General features: G+C 44.4%; 1 protein-coding gene across 1 annotated transcript in view; it reads left to right on the top strand.

The window, feature by feature from the left end:
• The first annotated feature begins 273 nt into the window (after positions 1-273).
• SLC2A12 (solute carrier family 2 member 12) overlaps positions 274-17,962 on the top strand; it is a 36,906-nt gene continuing 19,217 nt past the window's right edge. Inside the window, exon 1 of the mRNA XM_032217034.1 lies at positions 274-776. Coding sequence (XP_032072925.1) covers positions 674-776 — 103 coding nt within the window. The 5' untranslated portion in view covers positions 274-673. The remainder of the gene's footprint in view (positions 777-17,962) is intronic.

Genomic DNA, 17,962 nt, shown 5'->3' with positions numbered 1-17,962 from the left:
GGGGGAGACACCGATAAACATTGGATTTGCTTTAGGTGACTCTTTCCCACATTTATTTAATTGCTCAGAACGGTTTAAAAAAGATATAAAATAATGGTCCTGCGCACGGATGGTACCCTGTGTCCTCGTTTATGTAGGCCCTGCAGTACTTCAGCTCTTAAAAAAAAAAAAAAAAAAAAAAACACACACACAAACACACACACACACACACACACGCGGCGGGCTGGGGGCGGCACACACACACACACACACACACACACACACGCGGCGGGCTGGGGGCGGGCGGAGAATACTCAAAACAGCTTCGATTAGAACGAGGACCTCCAGAGCTTCGGCTGAGCTCCGCGTTTCTCCACTTTGGTTTTCTCAGCTATTTGTTCAAAGCGAAAACAATACGTCTGAACAGAACAAAACAAAAAAAAAATTCCCTCCCTTTCGCGCCGCTGATAGGCTCCGCCAGAATAGCAACACGCCGGGTCACCGAAAAGGGCAAAGCCTGCGGTAGCGGAAAGAAAAGTTACTCGCGGATCGCTTTGGTAACTTTCAGATTTCTCCCCGCTGCTATGAGCAGGGCGGCGAGATTCATCGCCGGTCTGGACCGCCTGGGGAAGGCGGCCCTGCTATAAAGGCGTTTGAATCTCGAAGGCCCCCTGGTCTTTCTCAGGCTCCAGCCATGTTACTCGGGCAGAAGAAAGAGGACCTCAGTCCGAAAAGCCAGAGCGAGACAGAAGAGGGTACCGCACGCAGGAGCCTTCACGACCCCCCAGCTCAAACAGGTAAAGCAACCGAATCCGGATTGTGGACATGCTTTGCAGACTTGACAGATACAGATAATATTCGTCTGTAACTTTCCAGTTTCAAGAAACAGAACAATAACGAAGGGGCAAAATGCTTGGTAAGAAACAAAATAGCCCGGAAACTTTGCAATCGTTCAACTCAACTTTCTCATTCCTGTTTTTCCTTTAGGGAGGTGCTGGAAGCAACACTATCAGTATATATGTGTACAGTATAGATCCTTTGGGCATTTCGAGAAGCCAGAGGAGGCGAAGGAGAAGAATTCTGCTTGTTCTATTTTAGCTTGGTAGCATTTCTGTGTGGTGTGTATAAAGCTAAGCAATGAGAGGCAGGTTGTGTGCCTTGGAATCAGTCTTGATTCCTAATGACTGCCAGGAAAATCCCTGCGGTTTTCTTGGAAGATTTCAGAAATAGTTTGCCATTGCCTCCTGCCTACTCTCCTGTTGAAGAGGAGTACTTGGCTGATGATCACCAGCTGGCTTTGTGCCTGAGGCAGCACTAGAACTCAGGTCCCAGTTTCTAGCCTGAAGCCTTAATCACTATCGTAATCTAATATATCAACTTGCTCTCATTTAAGCAATAGTACCGTATATACTCGAGTATAGGCCGACCCGAATATAAGCCGAGGCACCTAATTTTACCACAAAAAAACTGGAAAAGTTATTGACTCGAGTATAAGCCTAGGGTGGGAAATGCAGCAGCTACCAGTAAATTTCAAAAATAAAAATAGATACCAATAATGTTTTTGAATATTTATTTCAAAGAAAAACAGTAAACTAGCGGTGTATTCAATGAAATACTTCACTCACCTCATGATGCTGACGTCCCGCTGTGATGATGATGTCCCGTGCAGCCGCGGGAGCGATGTCCCGCCTCCTATGACACACGGCACAGTGATTCCTATCATTGGATCACTGTACCAGAGGAGGTGGGACATCGCTATGTGGCTGCTTGCCATAACAAGGAGGAGGTGGGACATCGTTGCAGAGTGGCAGGAGGGGGAGGAAGGGGAATCGTAAGACAGCCCTGCATTACATTAGAACGTGAGGAGGGGGGATGGTGCGGTGCGCGCTGCGCGGCAAACTGACACAGAGGGAGGGGAAACTCACAGGGGCACTGGGCCATTCACGAGTGTCACCCAGCGGCATGGCCCCGCCCCTTTTTCTCCTCCATTTCGGGCAAATTTTTCACTGACTCGAGTATAAGCCGAGGCGGCTTTTTTCAGCCCAAAAAGTGGGCTGAAAAACTAGGCTTATACTCGAGTATATACAGTAAGTAGGTTTTGATACAGTTTTTCCTTGTCCAAGTAAGTTTCCATCTGCTACAGCACTTTGATCTTATCCTTGCATCATTTTCCATGTGAGGTGAGGGTTGCTTATCTTGCAGTTATTTTATTTCCTGATTTAATTGGACTAACAAGGTGTCCAAACTTATTGCAAGATATATTATAACCTGTTGTGCCCTTTGCAGTAAGTACACTATGAAAACAACATCTGTCTGTCTTGAAGCTTCAATTCTTCATCTGACTATGGTTGTCTTTCCAAATGTTTGAGGATGATTTTGGCTCTGATTTCAGAACACAGCAAGACTGGTATTATCTATGTTTTCAAAAACCCATAAGATTGCAATGTCATTATTGTTCCATTTTTTTTATGCCTACTTGGTCTTCTGCAGATTTCCAAAAGTAACACAAAAGAGCTACATGGGGTGGATTCACAATGTGCTGATGCTAAGGATTTAACTTTTACATGACAGCTGAGATACTTAGACTGGCTTGTGCAAATGATTGTTTGCAATACATATACAAATCCTTTTATGAAGCACTTCTATTCTAGCCAGTGAGTTCATAAAATGCTCTCTCTTAAAAGCCTGCAGTAAGGAATGTGGGAGGTTGGAAGAGAACTTGTGTTAGTATGCTAAGGACTAGTGGGCATGATTGATTAACCTTGAACACTTGCTGGATTAGTTAATTAAGTAAAGAACATGGACAGGATCAGCTTGCTCCTTTAAGTAAGCAAAGAGCTTAGAATTTCTGGGGAAATGGCATAGGACTGTGACGGTAAACCTATGGCATGATAGGTGGCATGCAGAGCCATTTGTTAGGGCACGCCAGGTGTTGCCTTATCAACTCCGGATGTGCCACCTAACTTCGGCCTTCTTTTTTGGCCATTTTTCACCCTCCGGAGCCTTCCCTGAAGCCTCCGGAGGGCAAAAAAACAGCCAACGCACAAACCGAAGGTTCGGGAATGAACTTCTGGTTTGTGCGCTGGGCCGTTTTGCGAGCTCCAGAGGCTTCAGGGAAGGCTCGGAAGGCTCTGGAGCGCGAAAAACGGCCCTACGGACAAACCGGAAATCATTTCCCGGTTCCCCTGGGGGAGAGGCTGTTTTCGCCCTCCCTAGGCTCCTAGAAAGCCTCTGAGCCTGGGGAGAGTGAAAAAAGCATGCCAAAAGCAAAGGGGTGGGTGTTGTGCGTGCCTGCACGCTGGGGTGGCACACATAGCATGATGGGTGTGGCACGCCTGCGCACCCTCTGTGCTCCTCCCGCTTTTGGCACGCGATCCAAAAAAGGTTAGCCATCACTGGCATAGGAGATTAATAGAAGCACACAGAAATACACAGATAGTCCTTGACAATTGAGCCCAACATTTCTACTATTAAGCAAGAGTTGTTAAGTGAGTTTTGCCCCATTTTATGACTTTTCTTGCCACAGTTGTTAAGTGAATCACTACAGTTGTTAAGTTAGCAACACTCTTGTTAAGTGAATCTGGTTCCCGCATTGGCTTTGTTTTAATTAGCAACAGAAAAAACAACCTTCCTCTGGTATTAGTGACCATCTCCAGAGTTCAGGCATCCGTACCTGGAAAGGTCTCATGTCTCCATTGCCTGCATCTCTTAACATCTCTTAACCTATGCTGCGGCTCCTGACTTTCCATCTCACCTCAAGCTGCCAAGCTCACTTTCCTAGGAAGCAGCAGCGTTTTTGATGGGAGCCATGCCAGTCCTTTGCTTTGTTTCATAACAGCATTCTGGTAATGGGAGGGAATGGGGACCCATATATTGAATGGTTTGGTTTGTTGTAGCTTATGGTATTCTTTCATTAGGCCAGTGTTTCTCAACCAGCCTGAAAGCCAGTTTGGTCTAGTGATTAAGGAAACTTAAGTTCTAGTCCTGCCTTAAGCATAAATTAACAGTCTTTTGGCCAGTCACATACTCTCAACCAAGTTCACCGCTGCAAGGTGGTTTTTATGGGGAAAATAGGTGGAGGGAGGAATAACGGGTATGTTATCTGCCTTGAGCTATTTGTAAAAATAATAAAGGTGAGAAATAAGTAAAGCAAACCTTGGCGAACCTAAGCTGTGTGGACTTCAACTCCCAGAATTCCACAGCCAGCATGTTGTTGCTAAGGTTGAGAAACACTGTATTAGACAACTGGCAGATATCCGTTGCTATCACTTAAAGAGACACTATACGGTCAATGGAATGGATATTGACCCTTTTAAATTTGAGGGCCTCGGCATCTGTCCAAGAATGGCATTCTCAGATGGTAGGTTTGGGTAGAGGTCAAAATTCTGTTTGTTGATAAGGGTCTGAATGTGGCTTAGATTTAGATTATTCAGTACCTTAAATCCAGTTATATGTAAAATAACTAAATCCCCCCCCAAAAGTCATTGATGATGTAATAAAATGATGTTCTGATAATGGCTTGTTTCATATATCTGCAACATAAATTAAGTGATTACATTTTGGATTATTTTAAAGGCCCATTGTCCCCAGTGACCATATATGGCTTTACAAAAAAGCACTTTTAATTTTGCAAATAGTTGCACACACACACACGCACGCACACACACATATACACACACATACACAGATACATACACGTGCATATAATACATACACACATATGCAGACACACACAAATGTAAGTATGTAAAAAGCCTTTATCTTTTAAATTTGCTGCCTCTACTATAAAAAAAACACTGTTATGTTGTTGTTCATAATTTATATTTAGGTTATTCCTAATTTATACTAGGAAAGAATGCATAGAAAGGGTTTACAGTGTAATTAGATCACATTTTAGACTTGTCATTAATGCCCTATATTTTTATTAAAATAATGCCAAGGGTTGTAGATCTTTAAAATGGAAGTTTGGATTGCATTGCATTATATACATACAGCATTTCTTCCTACTGGTAGTACTTCTTTTTGTGCTGTTTTCTACTTCTTCCTTCTCTTTCACTTTGCCATTAATTCAAATCGCTGAGTCCAATTGTATCTGTCTGTACTGCTTGCCTGAGACTGCTAATATTAGATGGATATGACTAATGTACACAGTATATTGTTGATATATGGGTGTTACTTAGAAGTTAATCCAGCATTAAAGTTCTGTAAATTTCCTTTATCTATTTACCATATTTAAGAACTGCCCAGCTCTCTTGCAGAGGGACTCTGGGTGGTATATAGTAAAATATAAAAAACATAACATAGTATATAAAATTTAAAGAGGCAAGGAAAGTTAAAAGTTAGGGGGCACTTTCATGGAACTAGTCAGCCCTATGGCTGCAGGTTCCTCTGCACATCTGAAGCAAGGGCACAGAGCCATGTTTTTACCCCTTTGCGGAAGGTCAAGAGAATGGGGGCCTGTGTCACCTCTGAGGGGAGAGTGTTCCACAGGGTGGGTGCACAGCAGAGAACGCTCTCTTCCTGGACCCCACTAGTCCGAATACCTTGGTTGACAAAGTCCGCAGAATACTTTTCCTACCTGAGTGGGTGACATAGGCTGATGTAACCAGATGAAGATGCTTCCATAAGTAACCCTACTCCATACCATATACAGGTTTTAAGGGTCATAACCAACATCTTGAATTGGACCTGAAAACAGACTTTTTTCAGGCTCAGATCTCATGTAGCAAAGGAGTTATATACACTATTCTTTGGGTGCCTAAGATTGTCTGCAATCTCATTTTTTACCAGTTGAAGCTTCTGGATTCTTTTCATGGTAGCCCCATGTAGTTTTCCTTCTTCTTCTGAAAGCCATTTGTGTAACGTAGTGGAATAGGTAGGAGAGAAAACAAACAATAGCTGCCGGGGTTTATTGAGTTCTCCCTCTTCATTGGAATGTTGGAACAGCAATGGGGTTTAGGTGGAGGAGAGGCGTTCTAGCCTCATTGGGAAGCGGAAACAAGATGTTATCTTAGGAGAATGTTGTTCAGGATGTTATCTTAGGAGAATGTTGTTCATCAACCTGAATTCATTGGCAATAATGCAGCTGGGTAATTTAAGGATGACGTCTCTACAGCCCCCTCTTTCTTCATATATGCATTTCTTCACTGTGAAGTATGCAAGAAATGTTTCTACTCAGTTTCATTCCTGCAGCAGTGAACATGCAGGACAGGTACTAAAGAGGTCCAGTCTTCTGTCAGCCATTGAAGCTCATTGAGTAACATTGGCCAGTCAGGAACTGGATATGCCTAGTTTAATGAAAAGAAGGAATAGGGCAGTGGTGAAATTCTTTTTTTTTTTACTACCGGTTCTGTGGACATGGCCTGGTGGGCATGGCAGGGGAAGGATACTGCAAAACTCCATTCCCTCCCCACTCCAGAGGAAGGATACTGTCAGCCTCTGTTTTGCTGCTTGCTTTTCGGCTGCCATTGAAACGGGGAGGGCGGGCAAGGTATTTGGGTGAGGGAAATAATATGTACATGAGGACTGTTAATTGGGAGTTGTTCACACCATTCGTTTGCGCATGTGGAAGGAGGGGAGTTTCCCGCCAAGGCCAACTGTCCGGCATACCAGCCTGATGATGATTTTTGAAGATGTCTCCCACCTGACAGCTGTGGAGATATACGATTGGACTATGGACGGGGGTACCAAGGGGAGGGGAATGAATCATGTATTGATATCTAATGCTTTCGTGTGCTTTTGCTCAGATCCAGCTTTGCTTAGCTTCTCATTACTTATAATCAATAAAAGTACTCTTAATTCTGCAAAATGGAGTTGAGTGGATTCTTTCTTGGTTATTAAGTGAAGGAGCCCTGGCATTAAGCTGGATCTCATCTCGCACCCATCCCGGAGCTGACACCTTCCTGAAGGATGTCCCACCAAGACAGTGATCAAGAAGAAGATATAGGAGCAGCATGCCCTTCAGAGACAGAGCGGATGGCTGGCCTGCACTTGGAAGAACGATCTGTTCGACCCAGGTGGACCTGGGGAGTGGGACGGAAAGAGGACCCTGAAGAACCTTTGACTGGGATTACTATGAGGAGACCCAGAAAACCAGTGGCTGACTGGCGGGATCCTGAGGAGGAGAACCTTATAATGTCCCAAGCGATGAAACTTTTTGAAAGGGCATGGGAGAGGTGCCAAGCCCGTGAGAGTGAAATGGAGAGAGAAACTGAGACAGGGACAGAGGAAAGATATACCTTGGCTGACACGAGAGAAACTGGAGGGACCGAATGGGGAGCTGAAAAAGATGACCCAGCACCGACCCTGATCACTGCAGCTAGAAACATTCCAAGAGCCCCCCACCCCCACCCCGCAGACGCTGGATGGCTAAGTTTCCTCCCTTAAGTGTAAAATATGGAGGAGAACCGAAAGATCTAGGGTTCTTCCTTGTTCAAGCATGGAACTACATGCAAATGTATGGCGATGAACTTATTTCTGATGAAGCGAACGTAAGACTTATTATGATGGCTTTGGGAAAAAAAACAGCAGATTGGATGGTAGGCTTGCACAATGCTGATTCCCCACTATTAAGAGACTTTAATGGCTTTATGGCCGCTTTGAGAAAATGCTTTGATGATCCCCTCACAGAGCGAAGAGCCAGAATTAAATTTAAAACTCTTACCCAGGGGAAATGGCCAGTAACTGATTATGTACCAGAATTTCGTGAGCTATCAGCTTTTATGAGGGGTTGGTCTGAAGAAGCATTGTTAGACCATTTCACTGATGGTTTAAACAAAGAGGTTTACCAGCATTGTGTGAATTGAAGACCTCCCTGTAGACTGCAGCCCTGGTATGAAGTGGCTGCCGATGTGGAAATTGATCTGGCAAGGCTGAATTACCAAGGGGAAAGTGAGGGCGAAAAAACCCTCCCCAGGAGTCCCGAAACGAGGGAAAGGTGGATCTGCTAGAAAGTCAAAACCCTTCATGTGTTTCCGCTGTGGGAAGGAGGGGCATCGTGCAGTTAATTGCCGTCAAGATGATCCAAAAGACCCCCCCCCCCTCGGAAAGAGAAGAGGCTGGAAAAACCTCCCAGCAAGAAGAAAGAACCTGCCCTGAAAGGGGAGGAACCTCCTCAGCGTTTCAGCCCTGGTGAAGGGTGGGGGAGGACACCCCCAGCTCTTCGGAAGGAAGTGACTCTGATGATGGATGCTGGGTAAGTTCCCATGACTATTCCAGTTAAGCTTAGAGTGCCCTCTTCTGGCGCACAGGAGAAAATTCTAGCTCTTTTAGATTCCGTATGCACACGATGCATTATGAGCCCGGAAATAGTAGAAAAATTGGGATTGAAGCTAAAAACTTTGAAAATCCCAATCGCTTTTTGCCAATTGGATGGCTCTATTGCGAGAGGGAGTCCTGCTCATTTTGTTACTGAGTCTATTGAGATGTGGATGGGAAGTTTTATTGTAGCCCCAGGAATGGACCGGCCCCTTATATTGGGATTGCCTTGGCTGCATAAGTGGAACCCACACATAAATTGGAGGAAGGGTTGGTTATGCATCCGATCTGCTACGCCCCCTGAAAAGGAAGAAGGGATTCCAGAACCAAATAAGTCAGACCCCAATCTAGCAACCAGAAGGCAAGAAAAAATTGAAGGGGAAGAAAAAATCCCAAAAGAATACTGGGGATGTTTTCAGTGAAAAATCTTCAGATAAGTTACCCTCCCACAGACCCACCGATTGCAGCATAGACATTCTCCCTGGAGTAAAACTCCCTAAGCCTCAGATTTATTCAATGATCCCTAGGGACAGGGACGAATTGAGAAAATTCATTGACAAAAATGTGGAGAGGGGATTCATTAAACCCGCTAGACCCCGAGTTGCTGCTCCAGTCTTGTTTAGAGAAAAGAAGGATGGTTCCTTTCGTTTGTGTGTGAATTTTAAAAACCTGAACGGTGTATGTGTCCAAAATCTCTAGCCTTTGCCATTAATGAAGGACATGCTGGCCCAGCTGGGTAAAGGGAGGATTTTCACCAAGTTAGATCTACAGGAGACCTACTACCGAGTCAGAATTAAAGAAGGGGATGAATGGAAAACTGTGTTTAACTGCCCACTTGGTTCTTTTCAATTTCGTGTTATGCCATGTGATAGATCATCATGCCTTTGTAAAGGTGGTCATGTAAAACTTCATTAATTAGCTGCATGAAAACAGCTGGCGCCCCTGTAGTCCAAATGGCATAATGTTACCCAACTGGGCCAGCATGTCCTTCATTAATGCGAACAAGTTTCACGCCAGCTGTTTTCATGCAGCTAATTAATGAAGTTTTACATGACCACCTTTACAAAGGCGTGATGGTCTATCTTGATGATATCCTTATTTACACGGAAACACGTGAGGAACATGTGAAACCTGTTCGCACAGTACTAAAAAAGCTTCGTGCAGCAGAACTGTATGCTAAATTGTCTAAATGCGAATTTCATCAGGAGGTGGATTACCTGGGATATCGCATCTCCCACGAAGGAATAGAAATGGACCCAGTAAAGGTCCAAGCCGTCACTGAATGGGCGGCCCCCTGCACACGGAAACAGTTGCAGAGTTTCTTAGGTTTTGCTAATTTCTATCGTCAATTTATTCCTTCCTTTGCCAAGATTGCCCTGCCAATCACAAACCTCCTAAAATCAAAGGGGGAGGCAAAACCAAGGCCGGGTAAACCCTTAAACTGGACTATGGAATGTCAAGCAGCATTTGAGAAACTAAAACGACTTTTTGCAGCTGAACCAGTTTTGAAACACCCGGACATAGATTCACCTTTTATGGTCCAGGCAAATGCTAGTGATGTCGCAGTAGGGTGGTGCTACTTCAGGTGAATGCCAATGGGATGTTGCAACCCTGCGCTTATACCTCTCGAAAGCTAACAGAGACTGAGAGACGTTGGGCTATTTGGGAAAAGGAGGCTTTTGCGGTCAGGTGGGCTTTGATGACCTGGCGTCATTTTTTGGAGTGGGCTAAACACCCTTTTGAGGTATGGACTGATCACAAAAACTTAGAGGCATTGATGACCCCCAAAAAACTATCCCCCAAACAAATGAGATGGGCACAACACTTCAATAGATTCAATTTCACTTTGAAGTACATCCCGGGAGGGAAGAATTTTATGGCTGACGCTTTGTCCAGACTTCCTCAATATAATAGTTCAAAGCTTAGTGTGCTCCAACTAGTGATGCCAGTGAGAAGCCTCGCTGCTCCGGTCGTCACCAGGAGCCAAACCACTTCCAATTTGGAGGTTACACAGGATCTCGTTACAAAGCTCAAGGAGGCTCTTGAAGTTGATGAGTGGTTTCGCCAACATACAGATGAGTGCACCATGAAGGATGGCCTGGCTTGAATTGGAGCTAAATTGTATGTTCCTGTGACTATTCAGGCCCTAGTTCTTCAACGTGCTCATGATTCACGCATGGCTGGACATTTTGGGTTTGTAAAAACCCTGCATCTCATTAAAAGACAATTTTGGTGGCCCTCTCTGAAAAAGACATTGAATCTTATGTAGCTAGCTGCCCCACTTGTGCTACAGCAAAGTGGCCACCAGGTAAACCCCAAGGATTGCTCCAGGTGGTGGCCCGTCCTGAGGCACCATGGAAGGAGATCTCTATGGATTTCATTGTTGAATTGCCGGAAAGTCAAGGAAATACGGTGATTTGGGTGGTTACTGACTTGTTCTCCAAGCAGGTTCTTTTTATTCCTTGTTCCAAGATCTCGTCCGCTAAATCCTTAGCTAAGTTGTTCATTACACATGTATAACGTTTACATGGAGCACCGGACCGCATCATCTCGGATAGGGGAGTCCAATTTACTTCCTTGTTTTGGAAAGAGTTTTTGAACTTAATAGACTCCGCCCAGGGCTTAAGCTCCAGCCACTACCCTCAAACTAATGGGCCCTGTGAGAGGACTAATTCTGTGCTGGAGCAGTATCTCCGATGTTTCATCAATTACCAGCAGGATAATTGGGTGGAATTATTGCCTCATGCTGAGGTGGGGTATAACAACTCGGTACACAGCAGCACAGGATTTACGCCCTTCAAAATAGTGTACGGACATGATTTTGTGCCTATCCCCGAGGTACCTCGAGAAAAACCACAAGTGCTGTCCCTTTCTGAGTGGAGTGACCAACTCCGAAAGATGTGGCCTTTGGCTTACCGGGCACTGGATGCGGCGCATCAAGCACATAAGAGGCAAGCGGATAAAAAGAGAACGAAGCTGAGGAGTATAAAGTTGGTGATCGTGTATAGTTATCTACCAAATTTCTCCAGACCTCTCAAAAGTCTAAGAAATTGGGTCCCAAGTATGTTGGCCCGTTCCCAATTATCAAGGTGATCAACCCTGTGTCCGTACGTCTGGAACTGCCTAAATATCTCAACCGTGTCTACCCGGTATTTCATGTCAATCTCCTAAAGCCTGAACGTACTTCTCCGTTGCGGGGCCCTTTGGCGGCTCCACCTGCCCCGCTCCTGATTGAGGGTGAACAGCATTTTGAGATTAAAGAAATTTTGGACTCTAGGAAACACAGGAACCGTGTTCAATATCTTGTGGCGTGGAAGCATTTCCCTCCCTCTCATGCTGAATGGGTCGATAAGACCCATGTGAGGGCTCCCCGACTTCTCCGTAAATTCTACTCTGCCTACCCAGACAAGCCTTGACCTTGATTGATTTCTCTTTTATTTCCCCTTCCCTTTTTCTTCTATGTTATGTTGTTTGTCTGTTTGTCTGTGTTCTTTCGTTTCTGCAGGGATGATTGTCCTTTTTTCTGGAGGAGGGCTGGATGTCAGCCTCTGTTTTGCTGCTTGCTTTTCGGCTGCCATTGAAACGAGGAGGGAGGGCATGGTATTTGGGTGAGGGAAATAATCTGTATAGGAGGACTGTTAATTGGGAGTTGTTCACACCATTCGTTTGCGCATGTGGAAGGAGGGGAGTTTACCGCCAAGGCCAACTGTCCGGCATACCAGTCTGATGATGATTTTTGAAAATGTCTCCCACCTGACAGCTGTGGAGATATACGATTGGCCTATAGACTGGGCTACCAAGGGGAGGGGAATGAATCATGTAGTGATATCTAATGCTTTCGCGCGCTTTTGCTCAGATCCAGCTTTGCTTAGCTTCTCATTACTTATAATCAGTAAAAGTATTCTTAATTCTGCAAAATGGAGTTGAGTGGTTTCTTTCTTGGTTATTAAGTGAAGGAGCCCTGACAGAGACTGCAAAATCTCCACTCTGGGGCCAGCCAGAGGTGGTATTTGCTGGTTCTCTAAAATACTCAAAATTTCTGCTACCAGTTCTCCAGAACCTGTCAGAACCTGCTGAATTTCACCCCTGGAATAGGGTTGACATGATAGCAGTATTGCGGTATCTCAGTGGGTGCCACAAAGAAGAGAGAGTAAAGCACCAAAGCACCTGAAGGCGGAACAAGAAGCAAAGGATGGAAACTAATCAAGGAGAGAAGCAACCTAGAACTAAGAAGAAATTTTCTGACAGTTAGAACAATTAATCAGTGGAACAACTTGCCTCCAGAGGTTGTGAGTGCCCCAACACTAGAAGTTTTTAAGTAGATATTGGATAACCATTTGTTGAAATGGTAAAGGATTTCCTGCCTGAGTAGGGGGTTGGACTAGATTAGATTTCCAAGGTCCCTTCCAACTCTTTTATTCAATTCTGTTCGGTTCTGTCTGGTCTCTTCCATTCCACTCCACTCTACTCCACTCCGTCTTTCTTAGCCCAACCAACCTCACAGGGTTGGCGGGGGGGGGGGATTGAGTGTTCTGTGACCATTGCTTTTCACCCCGAGGGAGAAATAGCAAACTACCCAAGCAGGTTTTGCATCCTTGAATGTTGTATTTGCTGTAAATAAACCAGCTTTGTGTTACAATTATAACACTTGCTTCACTGAATGATTGTTCAGGTAATATTCACCCTCTTAGGAATGCCTGCAGATGTGTGCAGCACATTTCAAAATCAGGCAGAGTTAAGGGCTCCAGCAACTGAATTAAGTGCAAAGAGGTTCAGGAAAAGATGAGTCCCAGGAACAGCTGAAGGAAAGATTAGAAATCAGAGTAGACATAAAGGGATTCAGAAAAGCTTCAGCTTGTACAAAAGTTGGAAGAACCAGAATTCTCTCTCTAGGCATTCAAACCACAAATGCTGTTGAAATTACCTGTGTCCTGGAGAAGGAGAGAGGAAATAGGGGAGGAATAGTGTTAACAGTGTAAGCAACACAATTGCTGTGAATTTAAGAAATTTAGATTTACCGGTAGATAATGTCCAGGAGAACATTTTCACACTTCAGCCTCTAAAGTGTATATTTTCAGAAAGCTATGCAGTAAATATGTATGTGTTGGGGAAAGTTGAGTTCTAAATATAAAATGTAAATCTAAATGTAAAATCCAAGCTAATGCAAGTCGGCCTGGGCAACTAAACATGCTTATACAAGAACTAATGCAAGTGTCTTCATTTTAAATTTATTGCTTTGATGTTAGTAAACCTATAATAATAATAAAAGAAGCAGGCATTAATCTTGTGATAAATCACAAGGCTTCATATAATTGTAAGAAGATGATGTTGTCTCCCATCAAGAATCTGCTTGGAAAGGAAAGGGGACAGCATGGGTCCTTTGTAACTCAGCTGTCCTCAAAAAAAGGGTGACAAACAGTTCAAGTAATGTTAATATGTATGCCACTTAGAGTCATTGTTGAATTTGGGCAGAAATTTAAATTATAAATAAACAATTTTTTTTGCATTTTATTAATTTCTAAGTGCTTAATTCTATAGTACCTGACGTCGTAAGAATTTATCATTATCAATCGATGAGTAATCTGCTGGAATTGGCAGCTATAATGCATTTAATGAAATAAATTGCATAATGTGTGGGTTTTAATAAAGTAACATATATGAGAAACTGGAACTATACCAGAATATGTTTTCTTACTTGCATAGTAGTGTTTTAGAAAACATTCCTTTCACTTTCTTCTCCCGCAAGTTTCCAAATGTTTGTCATCTGGCTATAATGTTAGAATCACTATGTCCTAATCTGGATGCTATATATTGATTCTTTTTTTATGCTATGTTGCAATATGTATATTATTTTCTGTTCTTGATTACCTTGACTGAAATATGTGCCAGTTATATCCATTCTTAATTTTTCATTTACCTGATTCCCCCCACTCCCAACTAAACAAAGTGTCTGGTGATCTCCATTTTCTCCATTAGTTATTTACAGTGTCATTAGACTGAGTAGGCAACTACAATTTTCCATCATGTTTCCTTATTGCTGGCCTTTCTCATCCCAGAGCATGATTCACCTAGCCAAATCATATGCTTTCCCATCTATGATGAAATAGTTGGCAGCAGCAAGCAGAGAGGTGAGAAAGAGAATCCAGACAATACATTGCTACACTAGCAAGTTTTCTAATGCCATAGAACTTTTTAGAATTTATAATAGAACGTCTATTTTTTTTTTCTTTCCGGCATTTTCCAACAAGTGCAGGGTGTGGGGTTGTTGTTTTTTTTCAATGGAGTGTTGATCCATTGGGTACAACAAGAATTGATTAACCAGATTGTCACCTGAGCCCGATGTCATGGGTTGAGAGAGAGAGATTGGCCCAAAGTCACCTTGCCTAAGAAGGAACTTACTTGGTTTCTAGCCTGGTGCTTTAAGTTCCACACCAAACTAAAGGTCTCGTCCTCAAAAAATTTCTAATGCCATAGAGCAGTGATGGCAAACCTTTTTGGCACCGAGTGCCTAAACCGAAATGCATGGGCATGCGCCGGAGCACAAGAAACCCAAAGACCAGCTGGCTGGTGCACACATGCTTATTTTCTGGCTGTTTTGGAAGCCCGCTTTTTGGGTTGTTTTCAGGCTGGCTTTCGGACCATTTTGAGGCTGGTTTTGGGGCTGTTTAGAGGCTGTTTTCAGGCCATTTTCTGGTGCTCCAACACCCTTGAAGAGCAGTTGCTGACAACATGCGTGCCCACAGAGAGGGCTCTATGTGCCACCTCTGGTACACATGCCATAAGTTTGCCATCACGGGCACAGAGCATTGCTACACCAGCAATTTTTCCAATGTCATAGTTCCACTAAGGACCGTCTATGAAAAAGTTTTCATCCAGGGATTTGGCAGGTTTGGATGTTTCCAAATAAGCTCATTAAAACCCCAAGAACTGTGCTGGCTTCCAGCGGATTTCCAAGTATAATTAAAAGCTGTCATCATCACTTACATAGCCCTACATGGCACAGGGTCATGTTATTTGCACAACAATCAGGCTCCATCTTTCTTTGTTCTACCTAGTTCTTGTCTTTATTTGACTGGAAAGTGGAATGGTTTTTAGGTATTGGGCGTGTATTATATTATCGGGGTGTTATTTTTGTAAATGATTTTTTAATCACTTCGAATCACTTTTGTGACGTGAATAGCATATAACTTATTTAATTAATAAGCCATTTCTAAATAACGTCAATGGTGAATAATAAAATATACAATTATAATAACAGGTAGTATAATAAATAAGAAAGTAATTAGTTTTTAGTGTAATACAAACTTCAAAATGGTTTGCAATATTAAGTCAATAAAATATGTTTTGAAATTACTGTTCAGGTTCATGTCTTGACTTGCTTATGACTAACAAAAGTAAACAAAGTGAAATGTAGCAAGAGATAATTTAAAAAGACCAAGTGAAAGGAAATCTAAGGGAATTAATCATTAAAATAGACTTGGGAGCCAACGTGTATGTACTCTTGCAAAGGGTACAGGTTCTTTCTTGAATAACCAACTACTTAAAAATAAATTGCAATGGTGCATGGAAAGCTGTTGTGGCTCGGTAGGAGCCTTTGGAGCTGCTATCAGTGAGTGGTTTCAGGATGCTCTCAGGATGCAGGATAATGAGCAGCTGTTGCTCGTTAGGGGCTTTTGCAGATAAAAGACGGATGGTGCCACGCCTTAGTTGCAGAAGTCAACGTTCTTCGTTCGTTGTTCGTTTGTGAGTTCAGTTCCGTGATTCAAAGAGGCACTTGGATAAGTGATTTGCTTTCTGTAAACCTGGTTTGCTGTAAGAGTTTTGTTTTTGCATTTGCTGTGTAACTTTTTGCCAGAGACTTTATGTTTATTTTGGGCTTGCAGCCAGCTTGAGTCAGGACTGATAAAAGATATTTCCTTTGAACTTCTGTCTGGCTGTCGTTTGTGAACGAGCGAAGAGAGGGGTCAGAACAGAAAGCTAATCAACTTCTGTTACCTATTTTCAGCTATTATTCTGAAAATCATGAGCATCTCATTCTCCTGTGTGCTGCTTGGGGAATCCAATCATGGGTTAACTTTGTCCATTAGCCTAGAGACTGAGTATGCAAATCTTGACCACGCCTCGTCAGACTGGACCGGATCAGTTTTTTTTACTCAGTCCAGCCTAACGAGACGCATTTCAATTTTCTCTCTAGACTAATCGACAAATTTCATCTTTATTTGGATTCTGCAGTCACACATTGCGATTTAATCTCGAATATTTCTTCAGAGGTGGAGTTCGCTGCAAGCCCAGATCCTCCCTACCAGCGGGTTACTTGCCTGAGATCGGGGGCTGCGAGGTCCATAGGCTCTTCAGCCAGGACATAGCAGCAACGCTTGCAGGGTGGAGTTGGAGCCCCCCCCCCCCGCTTGAGTTCTGTGTGCGTCCTGGGCCGGTGTGCCGCCCTGCGCTATATTACGCTGGGAGCAACCCGCCGCTGAGGCACGGTTCAGCCCAGGCACCTTTTACTTGCTGCGCTGTGCTGCTTTGGTGAGTTCTGCGGCTTTTTCGCCATGGGCTTGTGGCTGCGAGGCTTTCCAGCGCCGTTCATGGCTGTGCCGGTTTGAATCTCCGCGCTCTCAGAGACGGCCGCCATTTTGGTTTGGGTCTCTGCGCATGCGGAGGAATCGGCTGGAGAGGGCGGGGCATGTGATTTCGTGCCCTGGCGTCGGCGCCGTTCCAATGGGCCTCCTCTTTCTCACTTGCAACTTGCTGAGTCAGTGAGGAGGTCGCCTCAGCCAGTTACTGTTGCACGTGGTGCTTTGTGCGGTGGAGCCTTTATTCATTTTACAAGGTTGAGCCTTTCCAAATCTCTTCTCTCTCGTACAATGGCAGACCAGTCTGGGTCCAAAGGTATTGGGGAGCCAGTTTGTGAGCCCCGTTCCCCTGGCGAGGGGGGGGGGGGCTAGCCCTAGGCCCAGCAGGGCCACTACTCGGGCCTCCAGCCATAGGCCTCAGGCCTCATCCACCATTAAGGACAAATCCCATAAGCGCAGGGATAAGTCCAAGGCCCCGTCTAAGGCCTCTGAAGCACCTCATGACTCACCCCCGGTACTAATCCCTCAACGGGCCTCTCCAGCACGCCCTACAGAGCAGGGTTGGTCACCTGATATTCAATTACCCCAGGCTCCCATTTCTGCAGAAGGGGGTTTGGGGCCCCAATTCCCTCTGTCTCTCTCGGAGCTAGGTGGGGCTTCAGCCCATTTGCCTCCACATGCAGGGCCTTCTGCTACATTTACCCCTACTGCTGCAAGCCTCAGGCCTAAGGAAGGCCAGGATTTGGGCCTTCATCCTGATTTATACCAAATGATATCTGCAGCTATTTCTAGGGGGGTGATGCAGAGCTGCTTCGTAGAGCCCAGTCTTCTAGAGCCACTGTGGCCCACGCTGGGCCTGATCCCTAGCCAGTGCAGGGAGATTCCTCTGTTCTCCAGACTGACCCACCCTCGCCTCTACCCTCTGTTTATAGCGAGGAGTCAGCATTAGTGGAGGAAGGCGAGGTTATTGACAGGGAATTTTCTGATGATGAGGGCTTGCCCCTGGACCAGCCTACTGCCCCTGGTTTATTTCGACATTCTCTCTTTAAATCATTACTGTATAAGGCTAAAACCACCACCCACATGGGGGAGGCAGCCTCTAAGGACAGCACGGCTGTAGGATTAGATGCTACTGAGCGACTCTTCGCTGA

This window comes from Thamnophis elegans, chromosome 4 (assembly GCF_009769535.1).
Source record: "Thamnophis elegans isolate rThaEle1 chromosome 4, rThaEle1.pri, whole genome shotgun sequence".
NCBI lineage: Eukaryota > Metazoa > Chordata > Lepidosauria > Squamata > Colubridae > Thamnophis > Thamnophis elegans.
Note: the sequence above shows the minus strand (reverse complement) of the source record. Positions and strands in the feature narration are given on the sequence as shown.